At 40.4% G+C, this 26,686-nt stretch overlaps 1 protein-coding gene across 25 annotated transcripts in view; it reads right to left on the bottom strand.

Annotated features, from left to right (window-relative positions):
- Positions 1-26,686, bottom strand: part of tns1a (tensin 1a) — a 114,705-nt gene that overhangs the window by 25,745 nt on the left and 62,274 nt on the right. For 13 of the 25 annotated variants that reach the window (XM_078165668.1, XM_033616165.2, XM_033616161.2 and 10 more), the window contains 13 exons: positions 25,416-25,457; positions 15,144-15,193; positions 14,099-14,270; positions 13,735-13,785; positions 13,486-13,608; positions 11,769-11,833; positions 10,479-10,562; positions 6,982-7,094; positions 6,832-6,892; positions 6,640-6,715; positions 6,409-6,553; positions 4,383-4,448; positions 4,118-4,243 (listed from right to left, as the gene is read on the bottom strand). In XM_078165668.1, coding sequence (XP_078021794.1) covers positions 4,118-4,243; positions 4,383-4,448; positions 6,409-6,553; positions 6,640-6,715; positions 6,832-6,892; positions 6,982-7,094; positions 10,479-10,562; positions 11,769-11,833; positions 13,486-13,608; positions 13,735-13,785; positions 14,099-14,270; positions 15,144-15,193; positions 25,416-25,457 — 1,174 coding nt within the window. Of the gene's footprint in view, positions 1-4,117; positions 4,244-4,382; positions 4,449-6,408; positions 6,554-6,639; positions 6,716-6,831; positions 6,893-6,981; positions 7,095-10,478; positions 10,563-11,768; positions 11,834-13,485; positions 13,609-13,734; positions 13,786-14,098; positions 14,271-15,143; positions 15,194-19,720; positions 19,908-25,415; positions 25,458-26,686 lie in introns of those variants that run through there. The other 12 variants (XM_033616159.2, XM_078165673.1, XM_078165675.1 and 9 more) reach the window with 4 other exon arrangements.

Here is a 26,686-nt window from a genome sequence, read left to right as displayed (position 1 = left end):
ACAAAATGGGGGCGCTAGAGAGCTAATTTCTTATCTAGGCCTAACCGCCATATCGATTTTTACTAAACTTGGAACTTGGTAGATATGTAGAACAGGACGCCTCTTTTTTTTGCTTAGTACAGTGAAGCATGACAGGAAGGATGGGAGAGAGAGAGAGCAAGGAAGACATGCAGCAGAGAACGAAGGCCGGATTCCAACCCCCACCGCTGCAACAAGGGCTAGCCGCACCTTTTCCATGTGAACTACCAGTGCGCCCCACTTTTAAGTCAATACAACATACAAACACTTTAACTATCTGCCTTTCACCGTGCTACCTCAACTACTAATGTACAGTTTTAGCCCACTAAGTATCCCACTATTGGCAATGGTACTACTGTACTTTCAATAAAGCAATCATTGCTCTTCTTCAGCTGACTATTTAATCTGCAAATTCTTATGACCTGTATCCCAAACACACACCATGTGAAACTGTATGGGGGCAACTGTGCACTCAATGGGTATGGACTAGTACATATAAAATGTACAACTGTAACGTATCTGTAGTTTGCAGAAACGTACAATGCCAACATTTTCTTTTGGCGACTGGGCCGTTTAACATCCAAAAACAAATGGGCCATTATTGTCTCACACCAAACTATGTTGTAAGTGTCACTATTTTTCAAAGTTAAGACCAAAATTGCAACCAACTGTCTTCTCCCCCATCTCTCCAAACATTTGGTTTACCTCTTTCCTTTGACAGAAGAGCATTTGTGCCATAAAGCTTCAGTAATTCTGCAAATTATGTCATGCCAACGTGTCCTTTATAAAAAGCAGATTTGCTCATAGCATTGCAGTTGCTCTGTGGCTGCTCAGTGGCCCAAACGGTGGCCTTCTGACTGGTTTGACCTCCGGGTCGACAGCTGCCACCACACCACAGGGCTATTAGTGGAGCAAAGGCAAGCCGACAAACACAAGGTGCACTGCACACGCACACATTTAACATACCACATAAAAACTGCATACAAATGTATAAAAATTTACAGGCGTACACAGATGCTTGTGCGCGCCCATACGGTGCAAATATACTGTGTGACACCAACACAAACAGCTGGGCTAATATCTTCACACATACACACTTCACACGGCTGCGATTAACAACTGCTTACACTTGTCATAAATACCTTCTGTTAAAGAAAGCTAAGGACGCCTCTCCTCACGTTCCCCATTAGAGTGTGCATCAGTGTGAAATGCACACAACTCTATGCAGCCTAATCCTGCAGACCCTTTTAAGACACCCATCTTTCGTTGGGTCCTCTCAACTGGATTTCCAAGGTCGTTGGACTCTGTTAAGAATGGCGTCAGGATGAGTTAGCTGAGCCCTAGACGCATCCAGACATCAACGCCTGAGGATGAAACATTCGTTTAGCACCCAGACAAATAAGCAAGTCTGGATTCTCCAAATGATACCTGATGAGTGATTAGTGTCCACTGTGCTGAGGCGTGTAAAAAATAGGCCATTCTGTCATGTCAGTGTTATTCATGTGGCATCAATGGATGTGGTCACCTGGTTTTGCCAACTCAAATGTGTATTAACATTCTCTTAGTACTCCCAGTGGTAGTTAATTACTTCTTCCGAAACACAAAATAGAACTGCAAAGTCTTTTGTGTCATAATTCAAACGCTGGTCAAGAACTTTTTTAAACAGCTCTCCCGCAATTTTATTAAATCTCTTTTTGGCTCTGTGTCATCTCATTGTTGCATCTTCCAAAAAAAGCCAGATCTGCTCCATTCCCCGTCTGTTCAGTCCTTGTAAAAACAGACACTGTGTTCCTGCACCAACTTCCTCTGAACATTCATTCTCGCGTCCAAGTGTAAGAGCAAAGGCTGCAATTAGAGAAATGAATAAACTGGCCGAGAAGTTTTTTTTCTGCTGAGTGCTGAGAACGCTGCCACCCATTCAATTAGGATCAAACTTGCAATCCTGGCGATTCCCACTGACCTTCTTGCAACACAGCAATTACCGCAACCGTTCTCTGGGGATGTTCATAAAAATTAAATGGGTCTTTGTGAAGCCGTAAAAAAAATCCCATATATAAAAGTGGATGCAGCACCGCAAGGGCTGCCAAGTCCTGACTCAACTGAGTGAGAGTACATCCTCCTATTTGTGCAAGTTTCTCAGATTAACAGCAGTAATCATGAATCTCACCATCACAGAGACTGTCATTTGGACCCACTTAAAAACTCTAAGACAGGATATTTTATGGTGTTATCAATATGTGATATTTAGTTTAGGCCTGTCATCATAACTACTTTTGTTGGATTGTATTTTGTCTAAAAAATAATTGCCATTAACAATATTATTGTCATTTTGAAACCATTTTATGCCACTGATGTAATGACAGTATAATAGCATGATTATGCAAGTACACCCTTTCAAAGAAAGATGAACTGTTAATTTTTAAGAGTACTGAGACGTTTAAATATAGATTTTTTTAACATATTTAAAACACCTGTTACTATATACAAGTATGTAAATGGTACATTTATAGGAGTAGCCCAAAATTACTCAGTTTGAGACTTAATATTAAATTTGGCCAACAAAAAAACAAACAAGTGATGCCTCTTGGGACTAAAGCCCCGTTTCCACCAGCAGTCCAGTATGATTTAGCTCAGTTCGGTACGCTTTTTTTCCCGTTTCCACTATGAAAAGTTGTGGATGGTACCAATGGAACCGTTCTGTACTGTCCACATTTTTGGTCACTCCTCTGTTGGGTACCTAGCACACAGATCTGGTACCAAAAGGTGGAGCTGTGAACACTGCAATCCGTTGATTGGTCAATAGCGGGCGGCCACTCTGCTCAGGGCTGAGCTGTGGCTGAAACTATTCATACTGTGGAGAGTTTTACATACATTACTAAACTATAACTATAAACAGAAATCATGTTTTGCTGCCTCTTGCAGCAGCTGTAGACTGAGAAACAAAGACCCTAATTCACTGGGCTGACTGCCCCCAACTTTTAAGGGTGGAACGTTACGGACCTAAGGTTCCAAGGTACCATACCGAAAGTGTTTGGTGGAAACAGGGCTGTGCACTGCAGTAACCTCCATAATCCACCCGGTGTGCTGCAGTTGACTACAGTTGGATGGAAGGCCTAGGAGCTGGGCTGTGTACTGGTGAATTCACGAACAGGAAGATGAAGTTGTTGAAGGGTAAAACTACAACAGATTTTTTCGTCTGGTTGCCAGTGGTTGGCAAGCTAACAACTATCAGGACTGCGGTTCTTTTACACCAAAGTGCAGCTGCAGGCTACCGGTAAGCTACGCTGTGTCATCTTATAAGTGTTTGGTCGTGAAAAGCCTGTAGTTTATGCTGACATCATTTTGGCTAAAATGTTGGGCAATATTTAGGTCAGCAAAATGATCAAGGTCATGTTCAAATATTGTTTGATAGGTCAATAATGTAATTAGTGTGACAGGCCTTGTTAAGTTTATTTCAGATATTAACAACCAAAAGTGACAAGTCTTTGCTGTATGTCATATGTGGTTATTTGACATTCCTTTTCTATGGATGACTGAATAGGTAGGAGGGGGTATGTGATACATGTTGACCAAGTTTCAAACTTCTGAACTCCTGGTACAGAAGCAAAAACTAGAAGTGGATGGACGTGGGTTTGGGCACTTGTGGGACTTGGGGTTGGTGGTTGTCTCAGGTTACAACCCCCCTGGGAAGTGGGCAGCCTTGGGCAGGGCGACTGACGCCCCCCTATTTCTGCAGCAGCTATTTAAAGGACTAATTGACAGACCAGGGGAGAGGAGGAGGGCGGAGGGCGGAGGGGCTGCCGGGGCAGCTAAGAGGAGTGGGGTTTGAGAGAAGAGATGGGTGAGGAGTAGAAAGACAAAGACAAAACTTCTCTTCAGTGGAGTGCATCAAAGCCAGAGATGTTGACCTTTGGCGGTGACTTAGGAGTTTGATTAATGTGCACTGAATTATTCTTGTGGCTTTGAAACTTGTATGTGAATTAGTGCGACTGAATTCTGAGATTAAGATCTGATCTGAAGTATCTTAAAGAGAAAATCAAACTACTGAAGCAGCAATGCCAGATGTCCTATCCACCAAAGTGTCTGTGTGTGGACATACCGTGCTCGGCATCGGGAGGCTCCTCACAGCGCTGGCTGAAGCTCTCATATGAGTCCCAGCGAATCAGAGCATCCTGGGTGTTGTAGTCCACAGAAACACTCGGCCCGTTCTCCAGGTGGCCCAGGCCTAAGGAACACATGACATAATGGGTAACGGTCATGACTGCCAGAACATCAGGTGCGATAATGTAAGTTGCTAAGATATAGTATAAAAATCTAAAAAGTCTACACCATATTCCCCTTTTAGTCAGGATAAAAAGAATTACCTCTGATTTTTTCTGGTCCATATGAGAAAACAAACTCCACCTTTCCATACTCTGGGAACCTCTCATCTGTACAGGGACACACAGTATGAAAGTGATTTTCTGTGTATAACAATGTACACAGATGCGCACAAACCCAAATGTGGGTGAATATGATGTGTTAAAACCTGTGCATAGCATTATACTGACATACACAGAATAATACATACTGAAAATCACTGATTACATGTCAACATTTCATTTCAGTTTAACAAATTTAGGGCTCATTTATTTGTATTCATTTTTAATCTTAAAACAGGTGAAAACTACAAACAGAATCGATAATGATGCTGGTTGATAAAGATAAAGATCTTTTGCAGGCTACGGTTTCAATGTTTATTACAATTTTTAAAGACTTCAAAGAGCTCTAATTTAGCTTTATCATAATTAGCTCCTCTTTTCCACCTCTTTCCATAGTTTTAGCATCATCAACTGAGCTGCCTTCACCATCAGAAGACCCTTTCTACTTTTAAACTGCAGCACTTCTTTAGTCAAGTAATACTTCATTCCCCAATTGATTATTTGTATATGAATTACTCACCCCGTGATACACTGAATTCATGAAGAAAATGTTTTTCTTGCATGCCTCCATGTTAAACGAAGAATCCAAAAAACTTAAAAATTCTTGAATTGAAATCACAGGGGTCCACACACAATCCAAATCCCATCTGTATGCTCGGTGCTTCTCAAACAGACGGCTCTTTCTGATGGGGAACTGAACTAAAAGTGTTGGAAATACCGGCTGTGGAGATGTCCGCCTTCTCTTGAATATAATGGAACTACATGGCACTCGGCTTGTGGTGCTCAAAAAAATGCATTTGAAAACCTCAACAGCAATGTCTCCTTCCAGAAATCATGACCTGAATACTCAAGATAATCCACAGACCTTGTTGTGAGCAGTTGCATGCAGAAATGTTTCTTTCCACCAAACTATATTGTATCACTGTGCAGAAGGAGGTGTGCATCTACTGCTAGCTCAACTAGTACCACTGAGCTAGCTAATGGTAAAGCTCATCTAAGGACGATGCCATTAATGTTTACATCTGGCACTGTCATGAGCATGAGCCTCTCCTTCATGACTAGATGCACACTTCCTTCTGCATGGTGGTACAGTTGGCGGGTGTAGTTCGAGGGAGAGATTTTAGTAAAGTTTTTATTTTTAAACTACGTTTTAGTCTCATCTTTTTCGTCAACAATATCCAATGCTGATATAGTGGCAGTTAGCATTTTATGATGTCGGTACTGTCTCCTCATCATCTCGTCTTAGTCATGGCAAAAAAAAGGTTTTTGACTAACATATTTAGTCACAGTTTTTGTTAATAAAAGTGCTCTCTTCAAAGCCAGACTCCATTGACAAAAACAGTTATTTTACCTGGGGAAGCTGCTGGTCTACTACTGCCTCAATCAGTTAGTTTATTTGTGTTATTGTGTGACTTTGGTGAATCTGAACTAACCCTTTAAAGCACCAAAGTCACACAATAACACAAACAAATTACTGATGGAGGCAGTGGTAGATCAGCAGCTCCCGTGTATAGCAAAGTAAAACTGCTGTTTTTGTCAAAGGAGTCTGGCTTTGAAGAAAGCATTGATAGGTTTCGCTTTAATTCAGTTCCTCATCATAAAGGTTGTCTGTTTGGGAAGTACTGATCATACCCCTGGATACATGAGACGTGGATTATACTGCACAAGTTGTGTGAGAGTTTGTAAATGGATATTTTGATACAGTTTTGTCGTTGGTAAACGTGGACCCCTATGACTTCAATTCATAAAGAATTTTCTCTGTATTTGAATTCTTCGTTCACTGTGGAGGTATGCGAGAAAAACGATGTTTACCCCACAAATTCACCGTAACACGGGGTGAGTAACTGATATACAAATGGTCATTTGAGGGGGTGAAGTATTCCTTTAATGTAATGTTCTGTGATCAGCAACTTGTATTTTCTGTATGATTACAAAAACACAAACATATATAAAGCAAAATCACACCCACCCGGAGAGCCGTTACCTTTGAAGGTCTCATCCAACTCATTCTTCCCGAACACCACCCCCAGGTCGTGGATGGCGCAGGTGTGGAACTGCACCCTGAACATCACATCCCTGGTGGAGTTTCTGTATCTCTTGTGGTAACACTTCAGCTAGGGTGAGTAAGAAAGAAAACATCAGTGCATTGATCAATGTATCTATCAGTTTTAGTATCAGTACTATTATCATAAAATCCTACCAAGATGTCTCCCTTCAGAAGCAGGCCGGGCTCAATAGTGATGCAGATACTGGTGTTGCTGTCTCCTTGGACATTGCTGTAATGATAACAGTAGTAACTCTCATTAAAATCCAATAATTGGATTCAAATAGGGTCAGCTTTGCCCTGGATTCAAACACAAATCACACTGAACTGGAATAAAGGTTTCCATACTATATTCCTGATGTATAGACTGGTTGCATTGCCTGGTAGATCTTCAGGAAAGGACGGCAGCCTGTGAAGGGAAATAAACAAAGAAAGTGAAACATTTCCAAGAAAACCAGCAATTCTTTGTGCTTCTTTTTGGCAGAGGCAGATGCTTACCTCCTTTGGACTCAAAGTTGGGTATGCCGTGCATGATGACATGATGCAGGAACAGAGGCTTGTTGTTAATTTTGATGTGTCCGGAAAGAAGGCCGTTGAAGTACCGCACATACCTGCAAGGAAAGGAAAGTCTAAAAATCATGGACAACTGATACTCATTCTGATGGTTACTACATAGCATGTAGGCTAGATTACACACCAAATCCACACAGAATAAACCCTCATCCTGTGTGGTTTACCTCTCCCGCAGCCCAACCAGAAGTGAATTCCACTCTGACGACAAAACAACCTTTGTCCGCTAAATGTCAGGGAGAATAGGTGTGTACAGAGGCCAGTTGGGGGTCTGTTGAGTTAGTGTGGTCTGGTTGTTAATGATGATAATGATGATGGTACCAAACGTGACCTAGACCGTGGGGTCACCCCCCCCCCCCCCCCCCCCCCGTGCTCTGCTGTCAATGGCCAGATGGTTTAGCCACAATAAGATTCAATTAGACTGAGCAGGGACGCCACGAGAGCAGCGCTGAGAGGAGGAAGGTGCTTGTAGTTACAGTACGTGTATGCATGAGAGAGATGCAACATTAACGTGTTCTGTGTTTTGCCAATGAATTGTCCTATATTAAAGGGAAATGTCACCCCAAAATCAAAAACACATATTCTTCCTCGTCCATGAATAGATGAATACTTGCTTGTGTAGCGTGATGCAGTTGGTGGTTATTGATTGAGAGAGGCGTTGTTTTTAACATACATCTTGTATTTTTCTGTCAACAATATTACAAATTGATATAGTCACAGTTAGTGTCTGATGATGTTAGTTTTGTCTTGTTATTGTTTCATCTTAGTCATGGAAAAAAGGTGGTTGATGAACACATGTGGTCACAGTTTTTTGCTAACAAAATTAACCCTGCTTTGCACCTGTACTATAAGTATTGAATTATTACTGAATAGAAAGTCTCTTTATACCCCTGACATCGACTTAATATTGCCCCTCCATATATTACATGACTCCTCTTAAACCTCAATAAATAGTGTTACACAATTCCAAATGATCGCTTCTGATCAGCATTACAGATGGAAGCAATACCCCAAAGTTGCATCTTCATTGTCAGAAATAAAACTGTCAGAATAACATTACCTGAATGCATCAAACACTCTCCTTCCATTACCCATTTTGACATCCTCCCCATATTGTCTGAGCTATACTCGAGACAGAAGTAATAATATTTGGCCCTGATCTCCTTGCAAGGAAATTACAACCAATTATTGGTCCTCTGGCAACTAATAAAATCTACAGCGAGAAATTTATACATCACTTTAGATTCTCAATTGAACTTTGAACAACATGTCAACAATCTCATTAAATCCTGCTACTTCCTGCTAAGAAATATTAGCAAAATTAAATCAATGGTGTCTTTTCCTGACCTAGACAAGCTTATTCATGCTTCTGTATTCTCGTGCCTCGACTACTGTAATGCATTGTTTACGTGCCTCAGTATATCTTCAGTAGCTCGGCTTTAGCTAGTACAGAATGCTGCAGCTCGTATTTTAACTGGGACAAATTATAGGTGACATACCACCCCAATTCTCGCATCCCTCCATTGGTTGCCAGTTAATTTCACAATTGATCTTAAGTTTCTTCTAATAACTTTTAAAGATCAACATGGTTTAGCCCCCAGTTATATAGTTAAGCTTCTGACTACCTATGCTCCGAGTCGTGACCTGAGATCTGGAAGCCTACCCTCACTAGTCATCCCTAGATCAAGCCTCTGAATTTCTGGAATTCCTGATTTGTATTTTCTGATTTGTAACTTTTGTGTTTTTGTTTCTTTTTGTTCTGTTTTTGCCTCTGTACACACTATTTTTCTCAGCTCTTAACATTTGTTTTAAATATTGTATTGTTATTGTTGTCTTATTTTCATGCACGTTGTGAAGCACTTTGTGACCTTGTTTGGATAAGTGCTATACAAAAAAATATATCATATTGAACTTTTACCTTCTTTTCTTTCAATATTTTGATGGCAATCATTCAGACACGTATCCCAGGAATGTCTGGAGTGTGACATTGTCTAGCAATCATACCAAAAGTTGACACTATTATAACTTTTGTGTGGTATGAAAACAGCAAGGAAACTTGATATTGCATATTAAAAGGATTATTTTAAATTTCTCAAATTTCTTTTAAGGTTTTCATCCAGTTTTGTGCCATTAATCAATTCAGCCCATTTCCATCTGAATCTGACCTATTGGCACACACAAGGCAGCCTGTCCTCTCAGCAGTCTGTCTGTTAGTATTATCAGCCAACATGGTAATCACTTCACGACACTAAAATGCTGCACGCAACACCTTTAATCCAAACTTTTAAAAGCTTTTATAGCAGCAGTACGTGTAGGTTGAGCTCATCTTCTACTCTTGATGTTAATGTCACACATTCCAGACCATAATACTTGCAGACTCCAGGGGCAGAGATAATTATATCTGAAGCAGGAAATAGCAGCGGGGCAGAGGGAAAGCCTATAGACCTGTTAGAGAATGGCCTGCTGCCTGATTCACAAGCCGAAATGAAGTGGTGTTAAGTCCCCTGCTGTTTCCTGTGTTTCCTCGTTTATTCCCCGGTACCTTAGTCCTGCTAATCTTTTCCAAGAAGCACTCAGATCAGGATTCTTCTCCCCGCAGGTGAAGAAGAGAGACAATGAGGGGTCAAGCCTTTAAGAAGTTAATTGTCTAATAATGCAGAGAGGGATAATAATATAAGCAGATTTATGAGTTGAAGGAGGATGTCTCAGAAGATACTCCTCCTCGAGGGAGCTACATTCAAAATAAGAAATTGCTTAAATACCTTTAAACCCCTCTTGATTGGTTTGAACCGTTCTGGTTTGGATTTTACTCCGCTGTTTTGCTCTCTATTCATGAGAAGACTATTATCTCGAAACACTCAATGCTAAAAGTGGAGATAAATTGCAGGAAAATATGCTCTGATATGCTAAGAGGACAGGAATGAATGGCCACCAAGCCCCGCAGCCTCCCCAGAGACACCAGAGGAATCTGTCAGACAGACAAGATAGATTACTTCTCTCCGTGCCATGACGTTCACTCACAATTATCCCAATTAAAACTAAACTGGAGATAAACAGAAGAAAAAGAGGAAAGAATTTCCTCTGTGAAATGTTTCGAAAACTGAGTGGGGGAGATGGAGTCGGGCCACAACACTGCTCAGTTTTGTTGTTCAGTTCTGCGACTGACCGCTCGCTAAACCCCAGTAATTGTCCAATAATAGCTTAGCAACTGTAAGTAGACAAGGAAGCCTCTCCAGCTTTAGACTTTGAGGCATTTTGAAGCATGGGACTGAAGTTAGAGTCTGTGGTTCCTTTTCTCCCCTCTCCAAATGAGCGTGTTTGTAACATGAGCTGCAAGCATTCGGAAACAGCAGACAAGGCACTGTGGCAAAGGGTCAGACTCATAAAGCTTCAAGCAGCAAACAGGAAGTGAGGTAACAACTGACCGTATCTGTGATGGCTGGCCAACTGGAAGTGCTTTGTCCTCGTAGAAACGCCTCATGGCAAACCTGTCCAACGCCTGGTCAGCACTGCATGACACAAAAATAGACAGATCTGGTTATTATTTGTCAAACTACAATGTATTATGGTTGGGCTGGTACCAAAGTTTACCACTAGGTGTCACACTTGACAGCTGCTCCTGAGTAGAACATAATAACACCCTTTCCCGGACAGTCAGTCTCGACTTTCTATCGGGACGTCGTGAGTTGTCCCAGATGTGGCGTCGGTTGTTGTCTACTATGGCACACTACACGAGATTAAACAATGGATTATTGAGTAAACACTCATTGTCGCTCACAATCCGAGCTGACACCGTACGACACTGGGTCAGGCGACAATCGGACTGATATCATGTAATGTGAACCTAGCGTAAATCTGTCCTCATTACAACTTCATGAAGCAGCTGTTCTTCATCCATTGTGGCAATGTCAATACAAGCGACAAGAATATATAGAATCAAAATGGTGCGCTGCGTCAAGCAAGGCAAGATCTATTGTCTGCTTAAACTCCAAAGTCTTGCCAATCTAGTGCAGTTTTAGCCTTTTTGAGGGATTAACTCTGCCATGTCACATCTCGTTACCCAAAAAACACTTGAACTTTCTGGTAAACAAACACAACGTGGACATCTGCAAGTTGGATTTAGCGCCATGACGCCATCAGCACAGGTTGCTGATATAAACTACTTTCTAATTTGCCAGAACTTGTTATAATGACAAATGCTGGTTTCAAACTGGTTTAAGCTCATACAGTGGACCGGACAGGCAACACCGGAAACTGACACATCTCTAAAGTGCTTTTTTATCTTTGGGAAGACCTGCATATTTTTCACAAGTTTGAGATTTAGAAATATCCCCTGAGTTTCATCATTTACAAGGCAGCTTTAAATCCTCCCGGCTCCATCCCACCTATTAACATCTGGTTGCATTAAAGAATGATGACATTTTCTGGAGTGCTTCTTCTCACAGAAAAATACGGCTGAATGTTTTGCCATAATAATCACATTGGTGTTTAATTTTCAAGGCTGCTCCAGTCCCAGACCTAGAGGCCTAACTGTGATTGACTGGTGCTCCCGTCCTTATAAAACCTTGTGAGGAGGAAATTCAAAGGACTGAACTACTTAAATCTAAATCTAACTAAATTCTTCACCTCTGCTGATCAATCTCAGCCAATAACAATGCAATACTGAATTTTAGGAAGTTGTTGGATGTATCTGCTAACCATGGCATGTTTAATACCTTGCGGATATGTTGCTGTAGTGCATGTACGCAGCCACCACCACCCCTGTTCGACCTCGGTTCCCCTGCAACACAGAAACAAAGACAACAAGACTCATTTCTTTGAACATTTCAAAGGGATAAAAAAATCAGTTGTATTAATCAAAACAGAGGAACAAACACATCCTCACATGTAACGTAGTGGTTAGCAAGCTGCTGAATTAAATTCGAAAACCCCAAAGCTGGAAGCATAACAACATGAAATAATGTTTGATCACTCTGCTTGTTTAAAGTGACCGGCCCGACTCTAAAAAGCATCTATTCCAGAGTAAAGCAGTGGGGCTGGAAAAATGTTTTCTTTTCTGCTTTTTCTGCTTCATCTGGACGGCATGTGCAAATATTATATAGCAGTGTATGTTTGAACAAGACCGAATGGATTGTATAACTATAAGAATTAAATAACTACAAGATTTATGTTGATTTTAGAAGGTTAGAAACCACATATGCATATTTCATTGCAGACATATTTTTCACATTTAAAGGAATAGTTACACATTTTTAGACTACTGTGGCAGCATTGGTGTAGCAGGGAGACCATATTGAAATGGACTGCCTTGTTGTGAGAATGGACTGTGATTGGTGTGTGACTGATTCGAGCAATGATCCAGTCAGCTGGCTGTCAGCTGTGACGTATGACTTCCATGTCTTGCATGAACTAACACAAGGCTTCATTTTTAACTATGCATGAGAAGGTGGGTGTTGCCCAATAATCCCTTGACAATAACAGATACTTTTGTTTTACATTCTGAGCAGTTGTTTACCTGTCACATTTTTCCCTATCCTGAGACCTGAGCTTTTTTGTTGGTATGCATGTTTAATTTATCCAAGCTGTTTGGGATTAGTTGGACCTGATAAGTATGAAAAACTAAGCATTATCTTTGAACAATAAGCATTAAAAAAAAAAAAATGGGGACACTGGGTTTAGTTTTAAGTGTCACAATGTGTGCGTAAAAAAAGTATAAAACTGTTTATTTCAATTCCTGAACATTGTTTTTCAAAAACAAAATTGCAAACAATGCAACATTTGTTCATTGTTTTGTAACTCCATGGGTTAGAGGTCACTGTTCAAGTCTAAAACTATTCAAAACAGTAATTTCAATGCCTGAACATGGCTGTGCAAAAGCAAAACAACACAACACATCTATCTACATATAAAAGCCTTGTAATTTGTTAGTTCAAATGTCCTTAAATTAATACTTCCATATTAACAGCGTCTTAGCTTGTTACTATGGCTAACATTTGTAAGAGCTGTATGCGATATCAAACTACAAATGTCATTAAGAACAAATAAACAAGTTTTAACCATAAAATGTGATCAGGTTTTGTTCCTTGTCCAGTTTTGTGCCGGGATCGATTGTGGACGGACTTGGCAGAGATGGCTGCCATCTCATTTTTACACAGATTAATGTATTGAGCTTTTGCTACTGATAGATAGCACAAAAAAGTGTCCACGGACAAGGACAGCAGGGTTAAGTTAAGCAGAATGAAGTATAAAGTGTGATTGGTTTACCCCACTTTCTTACCAAAACCAAAAGCATTTTCACTTCCCTTGTCTAAACCGACACAACCCAATCAACAAAGGCAACAAGTACGAGTCAATCATAAGGAGAGTAGGGCAAGTCATGCCTTCACCACTCTATAGGGGGGAAAAAAGGCATCCAGGTTATCTCTGCTTTACCTTGTTGTGCAGAACCACTACATTGCGCGCGTCTCCATTGAGCCACGTGTCGATAGCCTTGCACATGCTGCAGATCTTGTCCAGTGCAGGTGCATGGTGGTCTGGCCAGCCAAACTCCAGAACCTGAAGGGGGATTATCAGGAACAGAAGACGGGATTCTTTTTGGTTTGTTTCCTCTCAAACACAAGGTCACTTGATAGATTTGCATGTTCAAATAACAAAGATGATGCAGCTTCTGAGCTGTTTTACCTTGGGGTTTAATTTTGATAAGTCAGTTCTCCAATCGCTGAGGTTGAGAATCTGAAATCAGACAGACAAGAAATATTAACATTGAAGCATTAATGGGCATGTGGTCCATTTTTAAATTGACTAGAAAGGGCACTTGGAAAGTGCAGACCTCCGCCTACTGACCTATCGGGCAATGTTAACGCAAGTGAAAAATGATTGGTGTATCTGCCCTGTGACTTGGATCAGCTCCAAAATTAAATGTCTTCTTCCTTGACCCATGCTACACCCTTCCACCAAGTTACATAAAAATTGGGCACTTCACGCACATAATTTGACAAAATAAAGTTATAGGAGTCATATGGTTTACTCAAGGGGTGTTTCTCACCAGATAGTGCTCGCCATGTTTGGACCGCAGCATCGTCGCCACCTCCTTGAGGTTGGTGGTGTAGCTGCGTTCCTCAGCGCTGGCGGGGAAGCAGACAGAGATGATCCTCTCTGTGATGTAGACCAGGTCCACCTCATAGTTCTCCTCCATGGCCTGAACTACACTCTGACTCCTGGAGAGGCAGAGGGAGTGAGAGGTGTTTGTGATGGCTACGACCTTTTTACCCTCCAAACACACCCCACCATTAACTCAGAGTCAGGAGTGCCAGGTTGGTCCACTCATAACTGCATTCCAGTTTCCAGTGATTATCATCTTTACAAGGACTGTTGTAAATCTCTCCTTTACAGCTGCTGTGAGAACATTTCCAGAACTCTCCAATTTCTCCCGGGGACTAACGACGGAGTTCATCGCAAACATCCACTTGATCAAATGTAAACTCCCACAGCTCACTCTTATATTTTTTGGAAAGGAAAAGATTTACAATCCTTCACTGACTGTTGACATGACCTCTGCTGTTATTATGCAATCTACTCCACTGGCCAAACAGCGATCGGGTTTATTGGCCAGTGAGCATACAGTAAAGCCCCGCATGAGGAACAGTCAATGCCTGAAGAATAACAGACAACAGAGAGGTGGAAGGATAATTTACATTCCTAGGAAAAAAGGTGAAATATCAACACAAACAATCCTTTTTTGATGTGCATTATAAAATAGAGTCGAGTTTGGGATCACAGTGGATTTACTACTTCACAAAAGTTGCAGAATTTATTTCCCTTCTTGTCCAAACAATCGCTTTGGAATCCTCCGAGTCATACTTTTTGCATCTCTGGAGAAAACCTGTTAAAGATTATGTTGTGGAGTCAAAGGAGCTTTTAACACTGAACAAAAAAAGATGCTTAAATACCTTTTGGTTAAACCGATAATGCTAATCTATCTTTAATTTATTCCAGACACCTTCACCATTCCTCCTGCTAGTTTTCTAATGATATAAGTGCATACATCTGCATACAGTATAACACAATCGCATAACAATGCTGTGTCTTACCGTGACTGTTTTCGCCTTATCTCCACACTCTTGCAGGACCTCGTAGATCCCTGGAGAGCACACACACATACAAAAACACACAGCATACACATGTACACAGGGTGGGGGAGAGAGAAAAGGACTCATAAGCAAACTCTGATCATGATGAAGATGTTTCTTTAATTACAATCTGACATTAAAGTTGCAAGCAGCAATGAAAACTTGCACATGTAACTTTTGATGTCCAAGGTCTTTAGATGGTACAGATAAATTCGAAGTCATTGGATAAAATCTCTTGGAGGAGTTCATACGACCCCTGGGAGCGGCCAAAAATGCACAAAAATTACACATTTAATTCAAAATGGCTAACTACCTGTTGGGTATGAAGACTTTTTTGCAAGTCTTGGGGTGATACATGTGCCTACCAAGTTCCGTACACGTAGGTGAAACCAGCTTCGAGTTTCACAAGTTTTCGAGCACCTTTAGCCCCTTCAAAAAAAAAAAAAAGGGGTTTCATTTGGAGGGAGACGAAGAAAGATAATAATTCCTTGTATTACAACTGGGCTCTCGCATAAGGATAAGCAGCAGAGGAAAAGGAGGAAGTAAGAAAAGAATAAGAATGAGGATAAAGCAAAGAAAAACAAAATGAGGGGAGAGAACCAGAGGGGCTGTCTTGTAAAGTTGGTCAAATGCCACATGCACCACTCTGGTACACATCCCTTGAAAATACTTTTTAAAAAAAAGAAAAGACATTTGAAGAAAGACAAAGCCAAGGAAGTGAAAAAGAGAAGGGAAAAGGAAAAAAGAATTAGGGAAAGAAGGGATGTGGCAATGTTGAGGAAAGAAAAGAAGGGAGAAGGAGAGGAGAAGACGCAGAGGAAGATGATGTTGTGAAGGATAACAGAGGATGAATTAGGGGAAATGCATAAAAGAAGAAAAATTAGTAGAAGAAGGGATGATGTGGAAAAAGAAAAGGAGGAAGGGAAAACAAACAGAGAGGATGCAACAGAAAAACAACTAAGAGGAGAAGTTCAGTAAAGAACAGAGGAAAAGAAAATAATAAGAAGAAAGAGAAGAAGAGATGACGCACGAAAACAAAAAATAAAGGAAGAAAAGAAAATGATGAAGAGAAGACCACAATAAAGAAGTAGAGAAATGGGAGTTGGAAAAGATGACGAAAGATGATAGATGAAAGGAAAGTAGAGGCAACAGAAGAAAAATATAAAAAGAAGAAAGCAGAGGAAAAAGGGATGGCAGGTATGATGAAGAAAGAGAAGGAGAGAGGATGAAGAAAAGGAGAAGAACCAGGAGAAGAATCTTAACAAAAGAACATAAAAATATGATTTAAAATGCTGAATGGGATGATGAGAAAGAAGAAAAAGAAAACGAGCATGGAGGAAGGAAATAAGATGTAAGGAGATGTTCAGTTAAGAACAGAAGAAGAAAATAAGAAGAAAGCGTGGAAGAAATGAAGAAATAAAGGAAGGATGATCACAATAAAGAAGAAGAGGAGAAATGGAAGATGGAAAGAAGAAGAACAAGAAAGATGAGAGGCTGAAGCTCAATAGAAGCAACAGAAGAAGAATAAAAAAAGAGAGGAAGCACAGTAAAAAAAGGAAGAAGGAGTAAGGAGAGAAAGAAAAAAAGAAGAAGGGTGAGGAGAAGGGGAAAAGAAGAAAAAAATCACAATCCATCAGTGTGTTCCAGGAGAAAACCATCCTGACTCAGGTCTTGTCAGGATTTCAGCACACACTTTAATTATCCTGTCCTGTGTCTGGTTATTTACTGAGGAGAGAGTGGAAGTCAGTCTGTTTCACTGTGACAGGACTGCAGAGGGAACATGTTACTAAATATGCTGGACTGTCGAGGAATCGCTGCATAATAGATGCTAGAGTTGGCTCTTCCTCTCACTGTTTGTCGGCCCAGAGGAGAGCTTGTCTGTATGAGGCAGCTGCCATCAAGAAGATGAAGCCATCTAAAAAGATAAAGTGACAGCTGAATTTATCTTCTCTATATGTTTTTCCCACAACGTCAGGAAGAGTGAGCGTTCAGCTTTACTGGTCAAGTGGTTAAACAGACATACTGGCAAGAAGGGTCTCTAATCATGGTGTAAGGTTAAACACACACCCCAAAGCTCTCCATATTGCTGCCGGGCAGCCTCTCACAGATGAAGCTAATCCCACCCCCAAGAGCCAAAACGGGGAGCATAATTCTCCGTGATTTGACAGGAACCAGATGCTAGGCGGACCGTGGACGCTGGTGTTTGCAAAATGAAACAGCCTGTTCGCATGGGGCTTCGGGAGTGTTACGCCGCTACATTTCACATCACAGGAACAATCTGTTGTCTTGTAGCAACATGGGTGCACGAACGCCTCGTGAAAATCAATGCAGCATGTAAAGTGGTTTTTCCTATCTGTGCATTTAAATGGAGTTTTCACACAGTTCAAGGCTGGTTCTCTGTCAAACACACATGAAAAGACTAAAACCTTCAATAAATGCATCCTTCTTCATATTTCTTGAGTAGCTACTGTATAGTTTGTTCCTTTAGTGCTCTGTTGTTGTCCAAAAATATTTAAAAGACATCAGTGAGACATGCTGTTGCACAAAGTGGCATGTTCTTTGATTTTCATGGACCTGGGCATTATTGTGGGCATTGTGGTGTATTTTGAATCAATCAGTCCTACAACAAATGTGTATTTATCTACGGCTGAGTATTTAGAAATGATATTGTTAAAATAATAAAATTATAGAACAATGCAGCAATACAGTTAAGATTTACATTTGCTGTACATTTTAGAATATATTTAATCATGGATGGATTACTGAACGGGCCTACCAGGCACAGACCCAGGGGCCTCACCCCCTTTCCTTCACCTGCAAAATGCCACTCTTGCAATGACTACAGATAATGACAAAATGACTACAAGGAGATGCAAAATGGTTGCAAAGAGACACAAAGAGATTCAGCGACTACGAAAAGAGGCTAAATAACCACAAAGGGACACAAAATGACTACCAAAAGATGCAAAGCAACTAAAAGGAGATTAGAAAATGATTACAAAGAGTTACAAAATGAGTACAAACTGATGCAAAATGCCATGTAAAAACTAAACAAACTCAAAACAACCACGAAGTCACACAAAATGGCTAGAAACCAATGCAAAATAACTACCAAAAGACTCATAACAACAACAGAAAGACACAAAGACTACAAAGAGACACAAAACAACTACAAAGAGATGCAAAATGTCTAAAAAGAGATGTAAACAACTACAAAGACTCAAAATGGCTACAAAAAGACCCAAAATGACTACAAAGAGACACAAAACGACTACAAAGAGATACAAAATGACTACAAAAAGACTGATAATGACTTCAAAGAGACTCAAGGTCACTACAAGGAAACACAAAACAACTACAAAGAGATGCAAAACAACTAGAGATGCAAAATGACAACAAAGAGATGTAAACAACTACAAAGGGACACAAAACGACTACAAAGGAACATGAAATGACTACAAAGAGACACAGAACAACTACAAAGAGATACAAAAATGTCTATAAAGAGCTGTAAACAACTACAAAGAGACTCAAAGTGACTACAAAGAAATGCAAAACAACTGCAAAGAGATGCAAAACAACTAGACATGCAAAATGTCTAAAAAGACATGTAAACAACTACAAAGACACAAAAAGACTACAAAGAAACACAAAACAACTACAAAGACATGCAAAACAACTAGAGATGCAAAATGACTACAAAGAGATGCAAAATGTCTAAAAAAGATGTAAACAACTACAAAGAGACTCAAAATGGCTAAAAAAAAGACCCAAAATGACTACAAAGAGACTACAAAGAGGTACAAAATTACAACAAAGAGATGCAAAATGACAACAATAAGATTCATAATGACTTCAAAGACACTCAAAGTGACTACAAAGACACACAAAACAACTGCAAAGAGATGCAAAACAACTAGAGATGCAAAATGACTACAAAGAGATGTAAACAACTACAAAGAGACACAAAAAGACTACAAAGGGACATGAAATGACTACCACAAGTCACAAAATGACTACAAAGAGACACAAAATGACTACAAACAGTCACAAAATGACTACAAAGAGACACTAAATGACTACAAACAGTCACAAAATGACTACAAAGAGACAAGAAATGACTACAAAGAGACAAGAAATGTCTACAAACAGATGCAAAGCAACTCATAACGACTACAAACAGATGCAATATGACTACAGAGAGACATAAGATGCGTAACGAAAATAAACAGATGCAAAATATCAGCAGAATGAGGCTTAACAATTCTACAGTATGTGTGTCTCGCTCCAATGTAAGACAGGTGGTGGGGCCTTCTGCATGTCTGTGTCCAGGGGCCGTTTGTCTCATAATCATGTAATGATTTATAAATTAAAAAAATCACAAATCAATTTGCTGAAGACCTATGATATGATGGAAAGCTCCAAAAGAACTACTTTTGACAACTAAAAAAAAGACATATCACACATACACAAAAAATTCAACCTTTAAAAAAACCCATTTTGGAGCATGTTGGACTTCCTGTGTGGGAGAGGCCTACCTTGCTGAGGTACCCAGTGCTCCACCTCCAGGATGAACGCAGGTGGGCAAAATGCCTTCGAATGGATCTGCCCAGAGGCATCTCTATAGGTACTGGAACCACTTCTCTAAATTTGACTTTTCAGATAATAAAATAAAAACTATCCAGCTTGTCACATCACACTTGGTGCTGAAGCGCTACAAAGAAGCTTGAGTTCCTCATTATAGAAAATATGCTAAGTGCTGCGCTAGTTGTGCCAAACTTCATTAGCGGTTATGTAATATATATCCTGATGCATCTTCCTTTTCTTCTTTCCCTCTCGACTGTCTTGCCCGTGCTTTCTCCTGCTTTCTCTTTCCCTCACGCCCACTTTGTGTTCTCTGGAACTACTCCTCCCTCGGTCTCATTATCTCTCATTATTTCTAACTCCCTCCCGCTTCTCCTTTCTTGACTCCCTTTTATCCCCGAGCCATGTGTTTGTATACTGTATGAATACACGGTATGTTTGTGCTTTTCTGCTGCACATGTGTGTGACCTTAATTACCCTTAAGAATCAAGTGACGACCAACGCGTAGAATATGGAATAAAAACAATGTCTTTTTAATCTCAATATTTCCTTGTTGGTTGGAGCAGTAAAGTGGCTTGTCATTACAAGTGTTGAGAAATTTGAAGAGCCATTTTTCTCCTCTGTATGCTTTGTGCACAGTCACACAAATTTACAGCAGTATTTTTGATTTAAAGCCTCCCATGCTCTATTCACTCCTGAGCCACAAACTGATTTAAGAAGTCCCCACAGTGTACTTGGATGACCCTGACAGGCCCCACGCTGACCCATTTCTGGTCACAATGGGGTGTTTCGGCTCAAAACCACCACGAATGTGTCCTATATGGACTAACCAAATAAACATTCCTGTGTACTGTCCATACATACATATTTGAACAAAACCCCATGATAATGTTTCTTGGATTAAGTATCAAGGCAGAGAGCATTCATCCCAGGGTGACGTCGAAATAAATGAATGGCTTGCTTTGAAATCCAGCCAGAATGTATAGATTTCCTATTTAACTTGAGAAGAAAGTGAGCTGGTCTCATTTGACAATGCTTTAACAAAAGGGAAAACATAGATAATAAATCAGGATCAAGACTTCACCCAAGGATGCAGCTAATTTTTAAGTGAAATGTCTGGTTAAAGGGGCTACGTCTCTAGTATTTACTGCCAAACACCAATACGTCAATGTCAAATTGTTTGTGACAACTTTCTATAATTACAGTTAAAAAACAAGACCATGGTCAAGACAATTAGTAGCCTGTGTCTCAGTATTTTTAGTGCTAGCATTTCTCAATTTAATTACTCCCACATTTCCCATAAACCCTGTTGCAAAAGAGGATGTTGCTACTTGTTTCAACCCTTAATCCATTGTTTTGCTGTTTGTGCATTTTACTAAACGGGATGAAAACAATCTTACACCTCGTATTGCGCCAGAAATAACAGCACTTGCTTTCTGTTAGTGGTAAATAATGAATCAAATGTAATGTGGTATTGATGTGAATGGGCAACTATGCCCCCTTCCAAAATCCATGTTATTCCTATGGTCTAAAAAAGTCTGAACATAGAGGCGAATATGAACAACTCTCTCCCAAATCCAAAAACTAGAGCGCTAAAGCTCAAATTTGTGATGTCATCAAGTACAAAGTCTTGCGCTGCTCCATAGACAATGTATTGAAAAGATGTTATAGATGACACTGAAAGCAGAATGTTCTGATTATAGACTGAATCCCCATAACACTGTGCTAACAAAAACAGTCACTTCCTGGTAGACACTGACAACTGACTTCAATTGCGGTCAATAGGTCAATATCAGTTGAAGTGTGAACTGGATTTTTAATATTTTCACTGCTTTACCTTATACACTAACTAATAAAGGCAACAGTCGACCAGCAACTCCTGTTTCTGTCAATAGAGTCTGGTGGCTTTGAGATGACAGCTTCATTTCCCTGTCAGGAAGGGCTGTCTGACGGCAAAGTAAAGCAGTGACAATATTCTAAAGATAGTGTACAATTAAACTGATATTGATTTTCTAGGGGGGAACCTTTGTTTAGGTGACTAAAAACTAAGCACAATGCTCAGCACTGTTTCATTTTATACATGTAATATGGAGGGTTTCTACCAGGAAGTTATTGTAAACAAAGTAATTCGGGCTAAATCATGGATGTATAATGAGAACTAGGAACAGCATTGGAGGCAGAGCCCCATTCACTCTGAATGAAAGCTGCCCAGTGGCACCTGAAGCCAAAAAAGTTTGATTTCCTAGGTATAAAATTCCCCGGATCTTCCGCAATGTTGGGCCCATAGAGCAGTCGCACTAGATACTTTGCTGGACGAACTTCCCGTTAAGCCCGTTATGCGGTTCTTCTAGACCAAGACGTTCACATAGAATAGTCCGTATTTTATCCCCCATGCATGACATTATGTTCTAAAGTACAGTTATGTAATTAACGTAAAGTTACAGAGGTTAGATTTAGGCGATAAAAATTACTGTGGTTAGGTTTAGGAACAGAAACATAGTTGGATGTTTTTAGGGTTAGGCAAGTAAAGTCACTTAGGTTAGCTCACCCTTTTTCCCATTTAAGGGCAGTGGCCTTGTGGGTAACCTGTAGGGGTGTGACATATACTTCATGGTGCGTGTATGGAGGGAAGCAGCTCTCCCGTGGGTGTCATGGTAAAGACGGCAGGTGGCAAAGAGTGATATAGTCAGCAGAATTAAGTGTCTAGATGAGCTCAGGGCTACTGTTAAACCTCATGAGAAGGCCAAGTTTGTTGTTATGTGGTGAAGACTGCAATAAAACCATTGTTAGTGAATTGCCCCCCGAACGCCTTCCTTCTGCAAAGTGGTCCGAACTGCTAGAAGCTAGTTACCAGCTAATAATGAGCCAAGCTGAATTAATGTAAATAAGCCAGTGTGTTCCCAACTACGGTTCGGAGCTTGTAGGCTGTCACAGAGAGAGGTAACAGGATGTACCTTAAAATGACTCCGAGTTTACTCAAAGTTAACACGGATCCGAACATGTGACTCCAGGGGAAAGTCCCTAGTGAAAGTACATTTTTTTGTCCATTTGTAGAGCAGCTCCAGACTTTATACTCTGTGACATCACAAGTTTGAGACTCTCTGGTTTCTAGCTTTGAGAGAGAGTAGCTCATGTTCACAAATATTGATTGACCCTTCCTAGTCCATTGAAATACCATACTGGAATTCTTAAGTTAGTTGGGGCTCCCCTGGAAAGGAAGACGCCACAATATTCTATATTTTGAGTATAACTGCTGACTCATTGTCAGCTTGAGGGGCAGCCCAGGAAGGTTTGTAGTTTGTTTTGTTGTGGTTGACAGTAGCTGTTGTTAGCATGGATTCACAGCTGCTAATTGCAACCAAATCCTGCAGTGAACATACATGCATAGAAACATCTACATCTAATTAAAGATGTTATTCAGATATCATCCAGACCCTGCTTGTCAAACTCTCATTCGCCCGCTCTGTACATCTTCTTCTCTCTTCCTCTGTGTGAACTCACAGACTGTGAATAAATCTCCACACAGTCTGGTGTACACAGACCAATCTGTGTTTATAATCTCACTCTGAATCACCGCTGCGACTTCTGCTGCCGATCTAAACATTCAGGCGACGTCTGACGCAAACGCTGACTCATTATCCTGACTCACAAAAGGCAGAGGAGAAAAAGCAGGGATGCAAGACATCAGCGCTGCTTTTATCTTTAGAATAAATGTTGCTTCTGGTTTCGTGAAAAGGGAAATAAAGACATGAGCCCCTTATAATCCAAGAACATTTTAAACAAGCTAACAAATTTCTGCCTTTGTGACTGCGGGCCCTAAGGATCTGCTGTCTTTTTGCATTAGCAGTGGTTCTTTCCTCTCTTATTTTTCTGGAATCTTGCCTTCTTGGAAACCCACGGCCCGTACCCACACCCTTCATGGTTTAGCAATGTCAAGCTAAACATGCATGCCTAGTCTCGGGCCAGGGCTTGGCAGCCATTTCTGGCACAGACCAGGCACAATTTGCAGTGAACTGGCAGCAACAGATGTCACGGCAGCTTTTCTCATTTTGTAAGGTATGTACCAAATATTTCTTTACACTGGCACAGAACACAGAGGGGTTAAATCATTTACCTCAGGCCACCTGGTTGTTCTGACTCAGGCTGTGCCACTGGAATAATCATGGACTTTTTCATGGCTCAGTTCATTACCTCTGAAAATTAAGAACTGTATTTATGTTTTTGAATACATGTTAACCCTAAGAGAACCACAGGACTGTGTGATTTTGGCTGACATTACTGTCTTTAAGAGGCTGTGATGCAAAGGTAGCAGTATGTTCCAAAGTAAGGCTAATTTTTGATGAGGAAAAAACTGGCATGGCCATTTTCAGTGGAATAAAAATGGGTCCTTTGGGTACCCACAAGTCTCCTCTTTATAGACATGCCCACTTTAAGCTAATCCCATGCAGTTTTTTGCATGCAGTATAAATACTGGGGCCCCTAAACAGTGTTGGGATTGCATAAATTGGATTTGACTGGAACGCTGAAACTCTCATGGATTCAATGAGCCCATTTTTATTCATGTGTGATGATGTAAGTCCCCACAATAACCATTTCATAGATGATTTTTTGAAACAGCCATCACTGTATAAAATTACCTATTGTGACCTCTAGGATAATCATAGCCTCTTGAGACTTTACAACCAAAAACTAGACACCCGGGCATTCGGAGGACGTATGGCTTTCATAGGTATATTGCAGAAGTGCTGTCCATCCAATTGCCAAATCTCCACATTACAAAAGTTTTTCATTTTTCAGTGGTATTCCTCAAGGTTTTGGTGTCTTAATGTGGAATTCTGGGGGATTTTTGTTCATTTTATCAATTCTCGAGTGGTCAAAAATGGTTACATTTGAAACCAAATCTGTGTAACAAATGGTATCAACCCAAAAATTGCTGTAATATAACAGTTTAAACAGGCACCTAACCAAAACACAATATTTATTACATATTTATGGGAAGAAAATTTTGAGTCCTGAGGTAGATCTCAAGTTAATCTCCATGTTCCCAGCTTTCACATACTGCATTTACTGCTGACCAGCTATCTCCCACTTAAGATCCCTTGCCCATACTAAAAAAGACAAAAATTGGGCCTATGGTAATGTCTCCTTCTTTACCATTAAAAGTTTCCAGTTAATGGTAAATTTAATCAAAAGACAGGTCCGTTTCATTTTAACTCATGTAAAGTCTGAATAAAAGTCCAACCCATAGAGCAGCAACGGGAACTCTATTTGACTTGCTGTTGTATTGCATGTTGCTGCCACCTTCTGCAGTGTGCAGGAACAGGTGGTGGGATTTGCATGTTGGGTCAGAGCTTAACAGCCTTAATAATAATCAGTTATGATTAATTTATCATCCATTAATTGATTGTACTTAAACACAGAAAAAGTCGAAAGAAAAAGTATAATTATTTCAGTACACACTCCAGAGTCACTGCGCAAGAACCCAAAAGTACACAAATGTATGTGTAAAGGGTGTCCACATACATTTGGCCTTTTAGGTTGTACATAAGGATTGTTATTCCAGCGCTTTGCTGCATAACAATAACATTTGTTATGATAATGAACAGCTTTTTAAAGCATGTCTGCTAATAAAGAAGAGGTGTTACTCACCGGTGTATCTACATGCTTTAATGGCAGCTGAGGAGTGGGAGGCTGGAGAGAGAAGCGAGACAGAGTCAGTGGGTTAGTCATTGTTTCTTTCACACCGAGGAAGAAACAACACGGTGAGAGAAAGGATAAGAGAAAGAGAGAGAGGAGGAGGAGGAGGAGGTGGAGAGACGATGTTTTATAGACCGATCTCTCCACGTCTGGCTGTCTGTGATACACCAGACACACAGTCATTCTATTAACCTTGAAGGAAATACTGTTTCTGTCTCTTTGATCTATACACACTTTGCCTGACATACATACTTCAGGGTGAGTGTAGGATGAAGGGAGGTCTTTTCCTGGACTGGCTCAACTTAACCGAACAGTCAGGACCATTATGGTTCTCAAAACCTATGCCAATTTTCGGGGTATATCGCGATATATATCATAATATATTGAACCACATCCTCCTCCACACCAATACACAGCAATAGGGGAAATGGTCAAAATGGCTTTTAGTTTTGGTGCTGGTTAAAAAAAGAAATGTGCAAAGTGGCAACTGCTGTATGTCATAGTAGGATCTGCCAGATTATCTATTTGTAAAGGTAAGAAAATTTAAAGAATAATCTGGTCAAAAAGTGGTAGGAAGATGCAGAGATGAGAAACAGAGACAGTATGTGAGAAGTGGAAAAAAGTATGTAACACACACACATACACACACACACGTACACACACAGAGCTTGACAGTGATCCATGTGTTAAGGAAAATCTCTTAACTGAGTTAAGTACAGCGTCTCAGCCTGATGTGAGCTCTATAAACAAAACCAGGGTCTGTTTAACAAGCCGCTGCAGTCATTTAAACCGGCCGGCGTCCAAAGTAAATAAGTGAAAAGTAGTTACCGTTGCTTGGAATGTTCCTAATTTGGTCATATCATCGGTGGTTAATCCTGAAAATATAAAACAGGACGTACTGCGCCTCTTTTTATTCGGCTAAATTGACTAGAAATCAGGAGAATGATCAAATGGCTATGCCTGCTGGTTTTCTAATCATGTCCCACCATTTGCTGAGCGTGCATTCTTTGTGGAAGTGATTGAAAACTCCCATTTCAAGCTCATTAAAGTGAAAATGACTCAAGCCTCAGTGTTGCAGTGCGTAAATCACATTTTGTCTTGTAAAGAGCAGCCCCTAGAGGAAAGGAGAATAATCACTTTGACTGCAGCTAAGTGTCTGTCCTCTTCTACTCTGTGTGGCATTTAAATAGCATCCTGGATATCACACCAAATCAGCCACTTAA

This window comes from Epinephelus lanceolatus, chromosome 24, assembly GCF_041903045.1.
Source record: "Epinephelus lanceolatus isolate andai-2023 chromosome 24, ASM4190304v1, whole genome shotgun sequence".
Classification (NCBI taxonomy): domain Eukaryota; kingdom Metazoa; phylum Chordata; class Actinopteri; order Perciformes; family Serranidae; genus Epinephelus; species Epinephelus lanceolatus.
Note: the sequence above shows the minus strand (reverse complement) of the source record. Positions and strands in the feature narration are given on the sequence as shown.